The following is a 13,405-nucleotide window of genomic DNA, read 5'->3' on the forward strand; positions in this document are numbered from 1 at the left end:
TGAAAAGAAGCAGAACAATGAAGAACACAGGGAGTGGAGCATCTGGACACTTGTATGTTTGAGAGGGGGGGTGCTCATTCAGGCAGGCAGGCATCTCTAGGGGTGAAAGCAGAGCAAATCATTACCCCGCGAGGGTGAGACGCTCCGCTTCAGCTCATCATTCTTTTATTTTTTTATTTATTTTAAACTCTGCTACTGTTTTATTTTCTCCTTTTAGTCCAGAATCGGACTGTCATCAGAGACTTTAAACTTGACCTTGGGGGTGTCAGGTTTCCCACATCATGTATGTTTGCCTTCCTGCTTTTGTGAATGCATGCTGTGATGATGCTAACCCCCCCACCCCCAGAAAAGATTGTGGTCCTGAGGAAAGCATGGCGAGGCAAACCAGCAGGAAATGACAGGACAGCAGTGACGAGCTGGAGGTTGATTTACCTGACAGAGAACAGAAGAAAGATGAATCATGTGGGTTATTTTTTTTATGTGAGGATGAAGTATGGAAGGCCTATAAGTGATGCTGAGCGATGTGACGGTGCTGCTGATGGGGCAAGTTTAAATGCGCCTTTGCAGGAGCTGTCAGCCGTCTCCTTCAGGCAGCCGGCAGCCTGAAGGGTCGGTCACGATGCGGTTTGTCAGAGAGGAAGCTGGGAAAAAAAACACGAGTGAACAGACACAACGGTTGAATATATATCCCACCACAGATCATCTATCCCTGTTTACTTCTGGGTTTATTACAGACCAGTTATGCTTCTCCTGTCCCATCATCATCTACCATTCAGATTGACTCTACTGACCTCTTTTTCTTCTTCCAAGAATGACTTTCATCATCATACAAACGCTTTGGCTTTCTTTTTATGAGCCAAGCTTGTGTGATAAGCGTGATCTCGCTTATAGATTTCATGGATATAAAGAACATTTCTGGAATACATTAAATTACCTTTTTTTGGTTTTAATATTAAAAATGTTAAAAATGTGATTCATTGAGCCTTGTTACTATTTAAAGTTACAATTAAGTAGTGTTTGACTCCACTGAAACACCAACATTTTCACATTTAACAGAAGTGATTTATTCTTTTATACCTTTTTTCAAATCAAATATGCAGACAAAAAATGCAATCAAATAGCAAAAATGTTTAGATTGATATGAATGTAAAGAAGCAAAAACTGTCAATCATCATTACCCTTAAAACAACCCTCATTACTAAAAATGTTTTTGACTTTTAAACATCTTCAAACCTCTCTGGTAATGGTAGACTGTGGTCTTCCAAATATCATAAGGAAAGTACCCCCCCGCCCGATTAGAAATCTTTTTCTTGAACGCTGTTTGCAATCAAACATCATCCCTCAGTTAACTTAATCTGACTTTGGTTCAGTCTCCTCCGATGATTTGCTTCTTGCCTGCAGCTCACTCCATGTTTTGTTTTCTAGCTTCATTTCTTCCATACGTTGACAGCTCAAAGGTCTTATCTTAAGACTTTCCTGACAGTTCGCTTCATTTTATTCTGAGATCACTTCATGCATTTTATCCTTTTGTGGAAACTTTGGGTTTGTGGTTTAGACTAAAACTGTCTGACAAACATTTTCATTGATAACTGATCTGCTTGATCAAACAGCGCTTAAAGATCAAATACAGTTGCTCTGCCTCAGTAAACAAGCCGACGCTCTGCCTAAACATCTGAGCTAATACTTCTCACCTAAAGAAAAAACAGAGGAGGAAACCGTTTTTCTTTCAGATGTATCAATGTACCTTCTCTTTACTTTTGTTTCCGAATGGTAATCGTAAACTATTTTTATTTTAATAGCAACTCTATAGCAAGCACAACAATATTTGAGTCTGATAAATATTTTCTGCAATTTTTTTTTCTACCCTAAAAGAAAATCTCCTGATCATCTCTAGGGATGTGTTGCTTATAAAGATAGTTTAAAATTATGAGTTTTTTTATTTTTCACAATCATAGGTTTACCACATCAGCTGTGTTTCCATTGCACATATGTGCCAAACTACATTGAATTTCCTTAAATGTCGAAAAAACACAACGTTGTAATTACACCGTTTCCATTAAATCATAATTTTCCGAATAAACGCAAACCAAGTCGCGCAAAAAGTCATTCAAAGCAGACGTGAACAATACTTTGATTTGCAGCAGATACATTCAAATTTCTGCCATAGCACTAGCACTCAACATCATTTATCAAAGGAGACGTCGGCGTCTTATTCAGGCCATGAACCGGTGAGCTATGTGGAAGTGGCTATGGGTGAAGCAATTTTGGTAAATTGTTGTTGGTGATTTTACAGAGGAGCTGTGGATCCAAAAATTCCACATGACAAACACTTTGATTAGCTCTGTGAAGCTGTGGGAACTCTTGTTGCACCCGTTAGCTAAGCGTGTCATCTGGTTGTTGGTCATGTGACTCATTTCATTTGAAAAAAGTGTTTCCATTTCAGTTTTGCGAAATATGTTAATTTTGATAAACCACCTCCTCCAAGCGCAAAAATGTTTTTATTTTACAAAAGTGATGTTTTTTTTTTTTTCCAAAATTGTCGTGGTTTCATTAGGCCAATTTATTAGGGTAAATCCAACTTGAACAATTTAATATTGAATGGAAACCTAAGCTCTATGACTACAAATATAGCTAATCAAAGATCAATGTAAACAATAAAGTTTTTTCTAATTTTTTGGGGTCAACGTTTGTAAACGCAAGTAAAAGGATAGTTGCTCAAACAGGATTGAACCTTTCTATGGAGACAGCTAGTTCGTTAGTTTGTGGGGTCGGGGTTTTAATTCATATTATTTGAAGTAATTAGTTGAACCAATAACTGTCTTTTTTTCTGGATTTTTATCAAATTGAATTTTTATCCAACGGGGTTCTGTGTAGACATGTGACGGGAATATTAAGCCCTCAAAAGTCCTAGGGGACGGGCTGAGGAAGGGACGAGTGCTTAATGCCTGTGGCCGGCGGCAGTGATTGAAAAGCGCTTATAGCCTGAGGCAGCTCTTCAGATGCCGCCCTCAGTCGACAACCCCCCCACACACATTATCTTACTCATGCATGGCTGGAGGGGACAGTATTGCTGCTGTCACCTCTTTCAAGACTTCTGTGTTGCACGGCTGTATTCGGGTTTGTAATTTTCCCGTTTTTTGTGATGAATGAACCAGTGACGAGGCGCGTGTGCGCCGATAACAGCACTTATGAAAGATTCATTGTCAGCTTGATGCCTCAGTTCTGCACTGTCAGCACAGACGATGAATTCAGACACGTTCTCTAGAATTTATCCAGAAAGCAAAAAGCTTTTATTGTGGCGTGATTAGTGACACCCACAGCCTATTTCCTCTACTTTTAGCAAAGTCTGAGCTGTTTGTTTAACTAAATAAAAGTTAGGTTTAGTCCTTTTAGAATTCAAATCTGAACATAATTTAGGTTTGAGTTTAACTTACTTACTTACTTTATAGTTAGAAAGGAATTGTCTTATAATAATCTTACAGCTTATTATTTTTTCCTTCTTTAAAGTCTGCATTTTCTGTTAAACACATTAAACCCTAAAAGTTGCTAAAAATGTACTTCTCTTTAAGCATCTAAACAAAAGTCTTTCTTATGAAACATTGAAAAACTCAGTTTAGGACATATTGAAGACACTTTAACACAGACACTTTCCTATTTTTATATTGCATATTGTGTATAGATAACAGTCTTAAACCTGGTGTTCTTTGTCAGTGACTTATTTTATCCTTTATAAATCTGGAATTGATTCAACTCTAAATTATGGCTCAAATCTGGGATTTCTTGTTTTTAAATTTTCTTTCATTTTCATAATATTCAGCTTTTCCTGGTTAAATTCATTCCAATAGTTAGAAATGTTGAATAAAAAGCTCAAACACACTTCTAACATATTTAGAGCAATTAAATCTTTATTTTGTATTTTTAGGAACTTTTTCTACGCTTTTTTCTTCACTGTTGTTAGTTTAGTTGAACGGACTGTGAGTGTTTTGTCCTTTTTATAGAATAGTATAGAATTTATAGAATGTATGTCTTGTTGATTCTAAATGTTAATTCTAAAGTTCTTGTTGATTAAATCACTACAGTTTAAGTGATTGGGTTTAAATACATATTTTTATTTTCAAACACTCAGTAAATTACACACAGCAACTATTCAAACATAATATATTGAGTTGTAACAATCATAGTTTGATGAATTGTTGATTGAATCGCTGCCTAAGACTATGGTCACATATCCCAAAAGGCCAGTGTGTGGCAACCTAAATGCAAGATTTTTTTTTAGCAAATTGTGCAGGTGGTCATGTGGTGGCATTTGTAATCAGGAGGCGGCGGCAGTTGCATTTTAACATGCTGCACGGTGGCCACAGACGTTTTAAGAAAAAGTTAAAATTTTACGGCGACTGGATGATTTCTTTCTAAAAGTTGACATTAGTCAGCAGCCGCCCAGGTATATTTTGAGGTCTTGGTACAATGACGGGCAGGGACACCATTGGCTGAGCAGTCATAGGTCGGCGGGAACCTGAATCGCTGGCTGGCAGCAGCTCTGACTGAACGAAGGGTAACTGTCTCCGGATGGCAGCCACCCATATCGAATGCCACCGGACGACTGTTAGTCTGAAGGTATATAAAAAGTATGACATTCTGCACCCCTGACTGCCGCCGTCTAGATTCATGACTGTGTGCATGCCACAAGATTTTCATTTGAAAAATGGTGAAGCAGGAAATCTCAAAATTCTGACTATGTCTCCACATCGTGCGGTTGTATTTTTGACCTTGGCACAAGTAGCAATCCACAGCCCTAAGCACCAGTTTAGATTTTTGTTCTTTTCTGTTCTTATGTGTTTGTTTAAAGTAAACTTTTAGATATTTCAGTTTTTTTTTCACATTTTCTGCAGGGTTTAAAACTGAAAACTGTTGTACTATCAGTGATTTTTGTTTCTGATCATCATACTTTTTTTTAAATTCTCAAATAATTCAAGATAAGTTTTTATTTTCTTGTTGATGACACATTTCTGCTTGATGAGAATGGTTGGGTTTTTGTATTCAAAGGAATCAGTCAGAAGTCGGGCCATAAGCAAAGTGTGAGCAGAAGGAAGTGGTGAACATCTGGAAGAGAGTTTCTCTAAATGACTGAAGATGAAGAAATGAGGAGTCAGACGAGGAAATCGGCCTTCAGCTGAAAGAAAGAATGACTAAACTAGTTCTCTAGTTATTGAACTGAGGGCAGCATCCTCCATGCTGCCGGTTTGGGGTGGGGTGGGGGGTGTCATGTCTCCCTGCATATTGACTGAGGCATAAAGCAACTGGACACAGATGAACGCCTGTTGATCATTGGCTGCCAGGATGGCTCCGGTCCCACAGTCTGGTCCGGTTCTGAATGCAGAAAACGGTCTGGAGCAGATTCTGCCCTTTAGCGATTGTTTCCAAAGCCTGACTGAAAGGAGGCGATGTTTAACACGGCTCCTTTTGTCACGTCTGTTTCCTCCCCCTCCTCGCCGCTGCGCCGCTCTTCACTCAACGGCCCGACGGGAAATAATTGCTTGTCCTCCGCACGGCACTTCAAATAAAAGAGCTGTGTTGATGAGGGCTTTGCTTCGTCTCTTTAAATCGCGCTCTCCATCGCTCCTTCCCTCTCTTCATTAATCCGTCTCTCCGCGCCGGCAGGTTCGATCCCCGCTGAGGGAATTCCCTGTAACGCTGCAGCCGGGGGAGGGGCTCCGGGCGCCGCGGCAGAGTGACGGGCTGGAGCCGCGATCATGGTTATTTCAGGGCTTCCCGTGGAGGCGGGCTCACCCCTCCTCACATCACAAAAGACGGGGGGGTGTTTAAAGGGCGGCGCGGGTTGGATGATTGTTAATCACGGTGCTTTGTTGTGCGAAGGATTTACTCGCAGTGTGTGTCATATTTTGGCAGCAGTGGGAGGTTGAAGTGATTTCTGCAACTGCTCTCCCAGTGCCATTTCCAGCGCCGCCTCCTCCTGCTTTTGACCCTACCCTGTAATCTGATTACCTTGAAGTGAATTCTGATCCTTTTCTGGAAGGATAATCTAAATTTTGTTGTTCTTTCGTGAGAGAAGCTGAAGGAAAACTCTGTTGCTTCATGAGCAGCGAGCAGCGGCTCCGTCACGTTAGCAGCTGACTGGCACCGACCCAGAGCCGAGCTGCAGTCGCTGACCTGGATTCTGCTGACACAAATCTCAGCTTCTGACCTGCCTGGGCTCTGCAGAGGAGATGCATGGCTGTTCAGTCCATCTGTCCGTCATTCTCAGCACCGCTTTGCCAGACTGTGTGTTTGGCGGCTTCACTTCTCGCGGCAGGTCTATAAAGTCATATTTCTTCCTCCGCCTGACGTGGATAATTACACCAGCTTCAATGAGGTTTCTAATCAACCCCACCCAAAAAGACTTGATAATTCTCTATGAGGTGCTTGAACTTTGAGCATGTTCTGAACTGTTTTTACTTCTCATGTTTTAAGAGTTATAGAAGAATGTGTGCTAAAAGTTTGTCCAAACTAGATGAATGATCTCTGATATAGGATTTGAATTGAGATAATTAACTGGGGATGATCCGACCATGCGATCAAAAATCAGGCCTGATCACATGGTTGATGACTCTATCAGTATCGGTTGTTGTCCCACAATCAGTATTGGATATTTAACTTATTCCTATTATGATTTATAGCTTATTATTCTGGATAAATACCCGACTAGAAGTCTGCATTCGTGAGAGATTTCAGTTTCCAGGAGTCAGTGCTCCTGTTCCTGGCAGTGGACCTGGTCACAGGCTCGTTTCGCGTCTCAGGGTAGGAGAGATTCAGGTTGGCTTGTCGATGTTCCTGTTCTTGGCAGTGGACCTCGCCTCTGGCATGTCTCGCATCCCCAGCTGTCCCCCAGCCCATCTGGATGAAGCCCATCTGCTACACTATTTCAACATGTAGTTGTAGAGTTAGATTAACTAATTCTTCTTTAACAGCCTGGTAAATCTCCTGTCCGTCCTGGGATTGGATCTCTCCCTCATGTGGACATCCCTTTTTTTTTCCTGAATCAGGTTTTTTAGGAGTTTTTCCTTACAGGTAGGGAGGCTCTAAGGACAGTGGTAATCAGTTTTATTTAGTCCGTTTAGTTTAGCAATTAGCTGTTGTTCATATTTTATGACCGACCTTCTGCTTCTGTAAAATTATCAGCATGAAGCCCAATGAGGCAATTGTTTTTGTGATATTGGGCTATATAAATAAAAATTTAATTGAATTGAATGAACGGATCACGATATGTTATTGCCATAAAGCACACAGAGTGTCTGTATTGGTTTGTCTTTACGCAAGCAGTGACCTTAAAAGGCATCTCAGCAGAAAAAACAGTTAATATGTAATGATAATTGAGAGAACACTGAAGCTAAAGCTCTGGTGTTAAAGGGTTAAACCTGAGGTGGGACGGGCGAATTGATCAGCGGTAACTCCTCCCACCTCACAACCATGATCTGAAAACTGCATTTGGGCGAGACAAAGTCAAGACTGAAGCTCTATTGAGCTCCATTCCCAAATGGAATATTGATAACCTCCATAATCAGCCTCCAATGATTTTGGTGGAACTGTATCAACCATTACTTCTTGGTGTGGGTCATATTTGGGAACAAAAGGTGAAGGCAGAACTCTGTGATGAAAATCAGTTTATTTGGTGACACTTTACATGAAAAAAGTTTGGAATATGGGATTTTATGGGATCTGTCGGATAGCATTTCCTATTTCCATGATTCTCTCTGTTTTAGCATATTTTTTAAATAAATATGTTGTGTTATTGCGATCTGTTCTTAGTATTTCCACTTTCTATATTGTGTTTACAGTAAAAAAAAAATAGTGTTCCACTCAGCAATTATATTTTATACAAACGTTGTAAGAGATCTGCTAATGCAGCATACGTCAACAATTACTAATAGGATGCACAGAGTTAATCTCAGAGCCTCTTCATCACTTCTGCACAGGGATGGTTACCGGAACTCGGTGCCAAGTTGGTACGGGCAACACCTGTAAAGTACTGCTACCAGTACAATAAAACGTGGATTTCAGCATTTCAGTGCTTTGTTTCAGACATGTCAATCACCTTTATTATATCCAGTTTGCTGTGCAATTGTAGCCAATCGTTTTAGCTATACACCGATTGTGGGCGGTTCATAAAGGGATGAGTGAGTCCATGAGCTGAACAGAGTAAAAGTTTGACTACAAAAGATTCTAACTTGGCAATATGATGGATAAGAGGGATGTGTACAATGCTCAGAAAAAAAGAGAGACGGTGATATATCTGTTTACTTCAACGTGTATGAAAACGAAGATGCAGCGCAGCAGTGCAGACTGTCAGAAAGAATAAATTAAAACATCGAAGGCACATTCAAGCACTCTTCTTGACCTGCTTCATCACACTTAAATGTTTTTGGTAGAAAATGTGGAGTCTTTTTTTTCATTTTTGAAGCACCAGTTTGAGAATTGTTTCAGCACCTAAACCATTTCAAAAGTACTGGTTCAGCACTGTCACCAGATGGAATCTAGACGGTATCCCCCTTCAGTCAGTTTATTTTATCTGTTATGATCACACAATTACCTCAACCGCATCGATGACGTGAGACGATTCCCGTCACGCCTCTTGAGATGACTACATGCAAGAGCGAGTATGAAAGATGTAACTGAAAACATGTCACAACCATTGACTGTATAAGGGGACTGGACTGAGTGAATGTGATGTCATCCATAGAAAATGGGGAAATAAAGTCAGTTCAGTCGCCTTTTTATGATATAGATACTGCAATGTTTGAGCCAGATGACTCCAGCTGGTTGGAAAAAGAAAAAAAGTGTTAAACGAGCCTTAGTTTATGATCGTGCTGACAGGTGCTGTGTTGCTGCTGTGGCAAAGTGTACCATCAGGGGATTCTGTTGATTAATTTCTCTATTATTTTAACATATTTGATGATGAGGTGGAAAACACTAAACCCATTCTGACTATTTTCATGTTTATAACTATAAAACCTATAAAAGGTAAGCATATCTTTCCCAGACATTTGAATCTAATGACTTTAAATTCAATTTACATTTAACTAAATTCAATCAGCTGGAGATGATTTGAGGTCATCACCCTTCCAACAATTAGAGCCCTCCTCGCCTTCTAAAGGGTCACGTGTTTATAAAGAAAAGCATTTTACACAATGAAGAAGATTGAGAACAGGAGTAGAGGCGAGAGGAGCCGAGCTCTGAAGTGACTGGACTGACTGACTGTGATTGAAATACTGTGGTTAACCACTTCAGCAGCTGTCTGGAAACCGCTCTCTGCAGCACACCACTGAAATCTGTGCTTTCTGCAGGCGCTCATGCAGCGTTGCTTACACTGCTCAAGTCTCTGAGATTTTTCACATTTTCTACCCGTTTCTCTGAAGCACTCGTGGATTAATCCGAACTTTTAGGGGATGCTGCATCACTTTCTGCACATACAACCCTTAGAGTGATGCAGAGGGATCATTTGTTTAATTAATACCCAAATGATTCAACTCCTGAACATTTAACTTCTACTGATTTTTGCCCAAGAATCTGCATAAACACAAAAACATCACTTTTTTTGTTTATTATTGAAACTAATCTTAATCCCAGTTTTGGAATCGGTGTGACACTGCTGGAAAAGTTTCACTTGGGTATCAGTTTTTTTAATCAACATGATTAAAAAGTGGAAATCAGGGAAAATGTATTAAAACGTTCGAGTATGTGCACATTTAAAAATCACATTTTTGTCCAGTCAGCATAAAATGACATCCCCATAAAAGTGTTTTTGTCGCTGTTGCTTGGTAGCACTAATCTTAAAATGAGAAAAGTAAGTACCGTATTTTTCGGACTATAAGTCGCACCGGAGTATAAGTCGCAGGGGCCAAAAAATGCATAATGAAGAAGAAAAAACCATACATAAGTCGCACTGGAGTATAAGTCGCATTTTTTTCAAGTAATTTATTTTACAAACTAGTTAAAAAAAACGATATTACATCATCCTGGAAGGTAAGTTATAACATTCATAAGTGAATAGAAAACAGGCTGAATATATTTACAACACATATTCACATATTAGCATCATGAAAAAAACGAAAAGGTGTAGCATTTATATGACATAACAGTTTTATTTAACTGTAGCCTCAAGAACTCATCAACTTTGTATCTTTACTGTGATTAATTGCATGCAATCTCACTCCATATCACTAAATCCGTTAAATTCTTCGTCCTCTGTGTCACGTCTGAATAACTAAAGTAAATAAAGTAATTGCATAGATCACCATAAGAGGGCACTCTAGACTTACGGTCCATATCTCATCATTAAAAATTCGTATATAAGTCGCACTGGAGTATAAGTCGCAGGGACATTCAATCCATGAAAAAAACCGCGACTTATAGTCCGGAAAATACGGTAATAGTTTACGAGAAAAAAATATTTTTTTTTAGTAGAAGATCCAACGTTTGTCATCATTCAACATGAAAACAAGTTTATAGTAACTACAGATCTATCACTTTGGGGAGAACTGCTGCGATAGTTTAAGGAATGGTTGCTACGGAACTTAAAAAATGCTTTTATGTCAAAACACACGAACTGCTCAATATGTTTGTCATGTTCTGACATAAAGGTTAACCTATGCTTGCCATGGAGCATCTCCTTCATAAGGGCTCATTTTCTAAATCTAAGTATGGTTGCTGAAGAAAGGTAAAAATATGTATATTTAAGTCTAGAAACACAAATATCTGAACATGGTTCTTATTATCTGGCATTAAAAAAACTGTACAGTTGCTATGGACTTTCTCCTTTAGAAGAGCTGTGGTGATCATTTTTTCATGGTTGCTAAGGAGGTAGAGACACAAAAATGGCTGAAAGCATTTGTCATCCTCTGACATGAAAATAACTGTATAATTGCTATGGACCATTTGCTTCTATTGGCTACTTTTCTAAATCTAAGCATGGTTGCTAAGGAAAAATGTTAAAAATCATTTGAGGTAGAGACACAGAAATTGATGATCGCATTTGTCATCATCTGACATGGAAATAGGTGTATAGTTGCTATGGAACATCTTCATAGGATCTGTTGTTCTTAATTTGTGCATGGTTGCTAAGGAAAGATTAAAGAATCCTTTAAGTTAGATACACAAAAAAATTTGAATGTGTTTGTCACCCTCATGCATAAAAATAACTTAATGGTTGCTATGGGCTATCTCCTTCATAGTGGTTACTTTTCTATATCTAAGCATGGTTTAAAAAATCATTTGAGGTAGAGACATAAAAATTGATTAAGTTGAATATCATGTTTGTCATCATCTGACATGAAAATAACTGTATGGTTGCTATGGACCATTACCTTCGTAGGAGCTGCTGTTCTTAATTTGTGCATGGTTGCTATGGAAAGATTAAAAAATCCTTTGAGTTAGTTACACAAACATGTCTGAGTGTGTTTGTCACCCCCATACATGAAACTACGTAATGGTTGCTATGGACTATCTCCTTCATAGTGGTTACTTTTCTAAATCCAAGCATGATGTTTGCATGGACGATGATGAACAAACGATGCTGAACTCTACTATTCAAAGTAGTTACTTTGTTAGGGATTAGAGTGTGATGTCAGATTGCACTCCGTGTCTGCTGGCTGTTTGTGTGTGTTTGAAGACGAATGTGGCCGGCCCTGAAGTAATCAGATTAGAGCGGCTGCAAATGTTTCACCCTGTGATCTGGTGCATTTGTTTTATTACAGCCGTCACTTAATGAGATTATCCCTTAAAACTGATGTGCCCCGCCAAGCAGCCGCTCACCTCGCTCCCATCTGGAGCCAGATTCCCCCTCCCCCTCCTCGTCACCTCCGCTGTGCTCCTCCAGAGTCCTCTGATGGACTACTTCATGTTTTGTTTCTCCTCCTCAGGAAACCCAGGATAAACTCCCAGCTGGTTGCTCAGCAGGTGGCTCAGCAGTACACGATGCCCCCCCCAGCCAAGAAGGACCGCAGAGAGAGGAGCGAACGCACAGACAAGGAACGGCTGGACAGCGAGGGAGAACGGGCCTGCGGCGAAGGACGCCCGGTTTTGGAGCGCCCTGAGACAGTCAAGCCAGAGGAGGACACCCCCGAGAAGGACAAAGGCGACAAGGAGCCCCCCCTGAAAGACAAACCCGACAGAGAGAAAGACATCAGTCCAGCACTCCCCAAGAAGCCCAGCAGTAAAAAGATCCGGTGAGTTTCTCTGTCAGAACTGTCCGTAACCGTCTGCTGCTGACATCCTCACCCATCTTCCTCTCCTCCCCCCATACCCCCAGACCGAAATCAGACAGCCATCAGAGCCCCCCCAGCGACAAACAGAGCATACAGTCTGGGAAATCAGCAACCAAGACCAACAAGAACTCCCACATTTCCAGGTGGGTAACACTCTGACAGAGAGCTACTGTGCACACATGTGTGTGAGGTAGAGTGGTCGCCTCCCAGCTGAAAGGTTGATGGTTTGATTTCTAAACTGCCTGACTGATGTGTGATTGCACATGTGAAAGTGCCAACAGTTACACCATGTGCAGATCATTTCTTGCTCTCTGTTCATGTGGATAATTGTTTTTCTCCTTTTTTGAGTAGGAAAAGTGACTTTTTCAATGTCTGATTTAATTTATCCTCTGTTGGGTTTATCAAAATATTGTTTCCAGGCTAAACTTTTATTTTCAAATGTATGTTTATCTTGTATCCAAAGATTCTGACCAAATCAAGTCCTTGCTGGACACTTTTTAAATTAAATATTAAAGCATCCTTTCTAAATAGTAAAGAGAAGCAGCAGAGATGATCGTCCCTTGCGACAGGTTCATGTTTTATGAGAACAAGATGTTTGTTTTTCCATGCAAGGCCACAAAAACAAAGTTCTCTTTTGCAAAAAATCTCCAGTGTAGAACCCCTCAGAGTTTTTGTTAGAGCCTGTACAAAAGAGACCCACCAGGTTGCAAAATGTCCTTTTTGTTTGCCCTCTTTGTGTGAGAACAAATGTCTTTCTTCTGGATACTGCTAGGTCTATAGGACCTTTCTGAAATTTAGGAGGTAGAAAAAATTGGTGGGAACACGTATGTGCAGTGACGCATGTATCAAAGGCTGTTTGAATCGCCATTCTGCACGTCAATCAAGAGACATACTTGAAAATGTATCTGACAGCAATTACTCATCTACCTACACTTCCAGTGCAATCAATCGCGATAGATGTATTGGGCATCCCCTGGTTTGGATGGTGGCGTTTTTCTCTCGCCCTCCATCTTATTTTCGCCAGAAAACTTAACCTGTGAGATAAAGAAAGTGAGAAAGCTTTGACAAGAAATATGATTAAACCAAAGAAGTGTTTTTTTTTTAATCACTTGTAAAATAAACAGATTAGCTTCTGAAGGCGTTAAAAT

The 13,405-nt window shown here is 40.0% G+C and overlaps 1 protein-coding gene across 1 annotated transcript in view; it reads left to right on the forward strand.

Annotated features, from left to right (window-relative positions):
• rybpb (RING1 and YY1 binding protein b) overlaps positions 1–13,405 on the forward strand; it is a 23,672-nt gene that overhangs the window by 6,846 nt on the left and 3,421 nt on the right. Inside the window, exons 3-4 of the mRNA XM_024270116.2 lie at positions 11,913–12,218; positions 12,302–12,400. Of these exons, the coding sequence (XP_024125884.1) occupies positions 11,913–12,218; positions 12,302–12,400 (405 nt within the window). The remainder of the gene's footprint in view (positions 1–11,912; positions 12,219–12,301; positions 12,401–13,405) is intronic.

This window comes from Oryzias melastigma, linkage group LG5 (genome assembly GCF_002922805.2).
Source record: "Oryzias melastigma strain HK-1 linkage group LG5, ASM292280v2, whole genome shotgun sequence".
Taxonomy (NCBI): domain Eukaryota; kingdom Metazoa; phylum Chordata; class Actinopteri; order Beloniformes; family Adrianichthyidae; genus Oryzias; species Oryzias melastigma.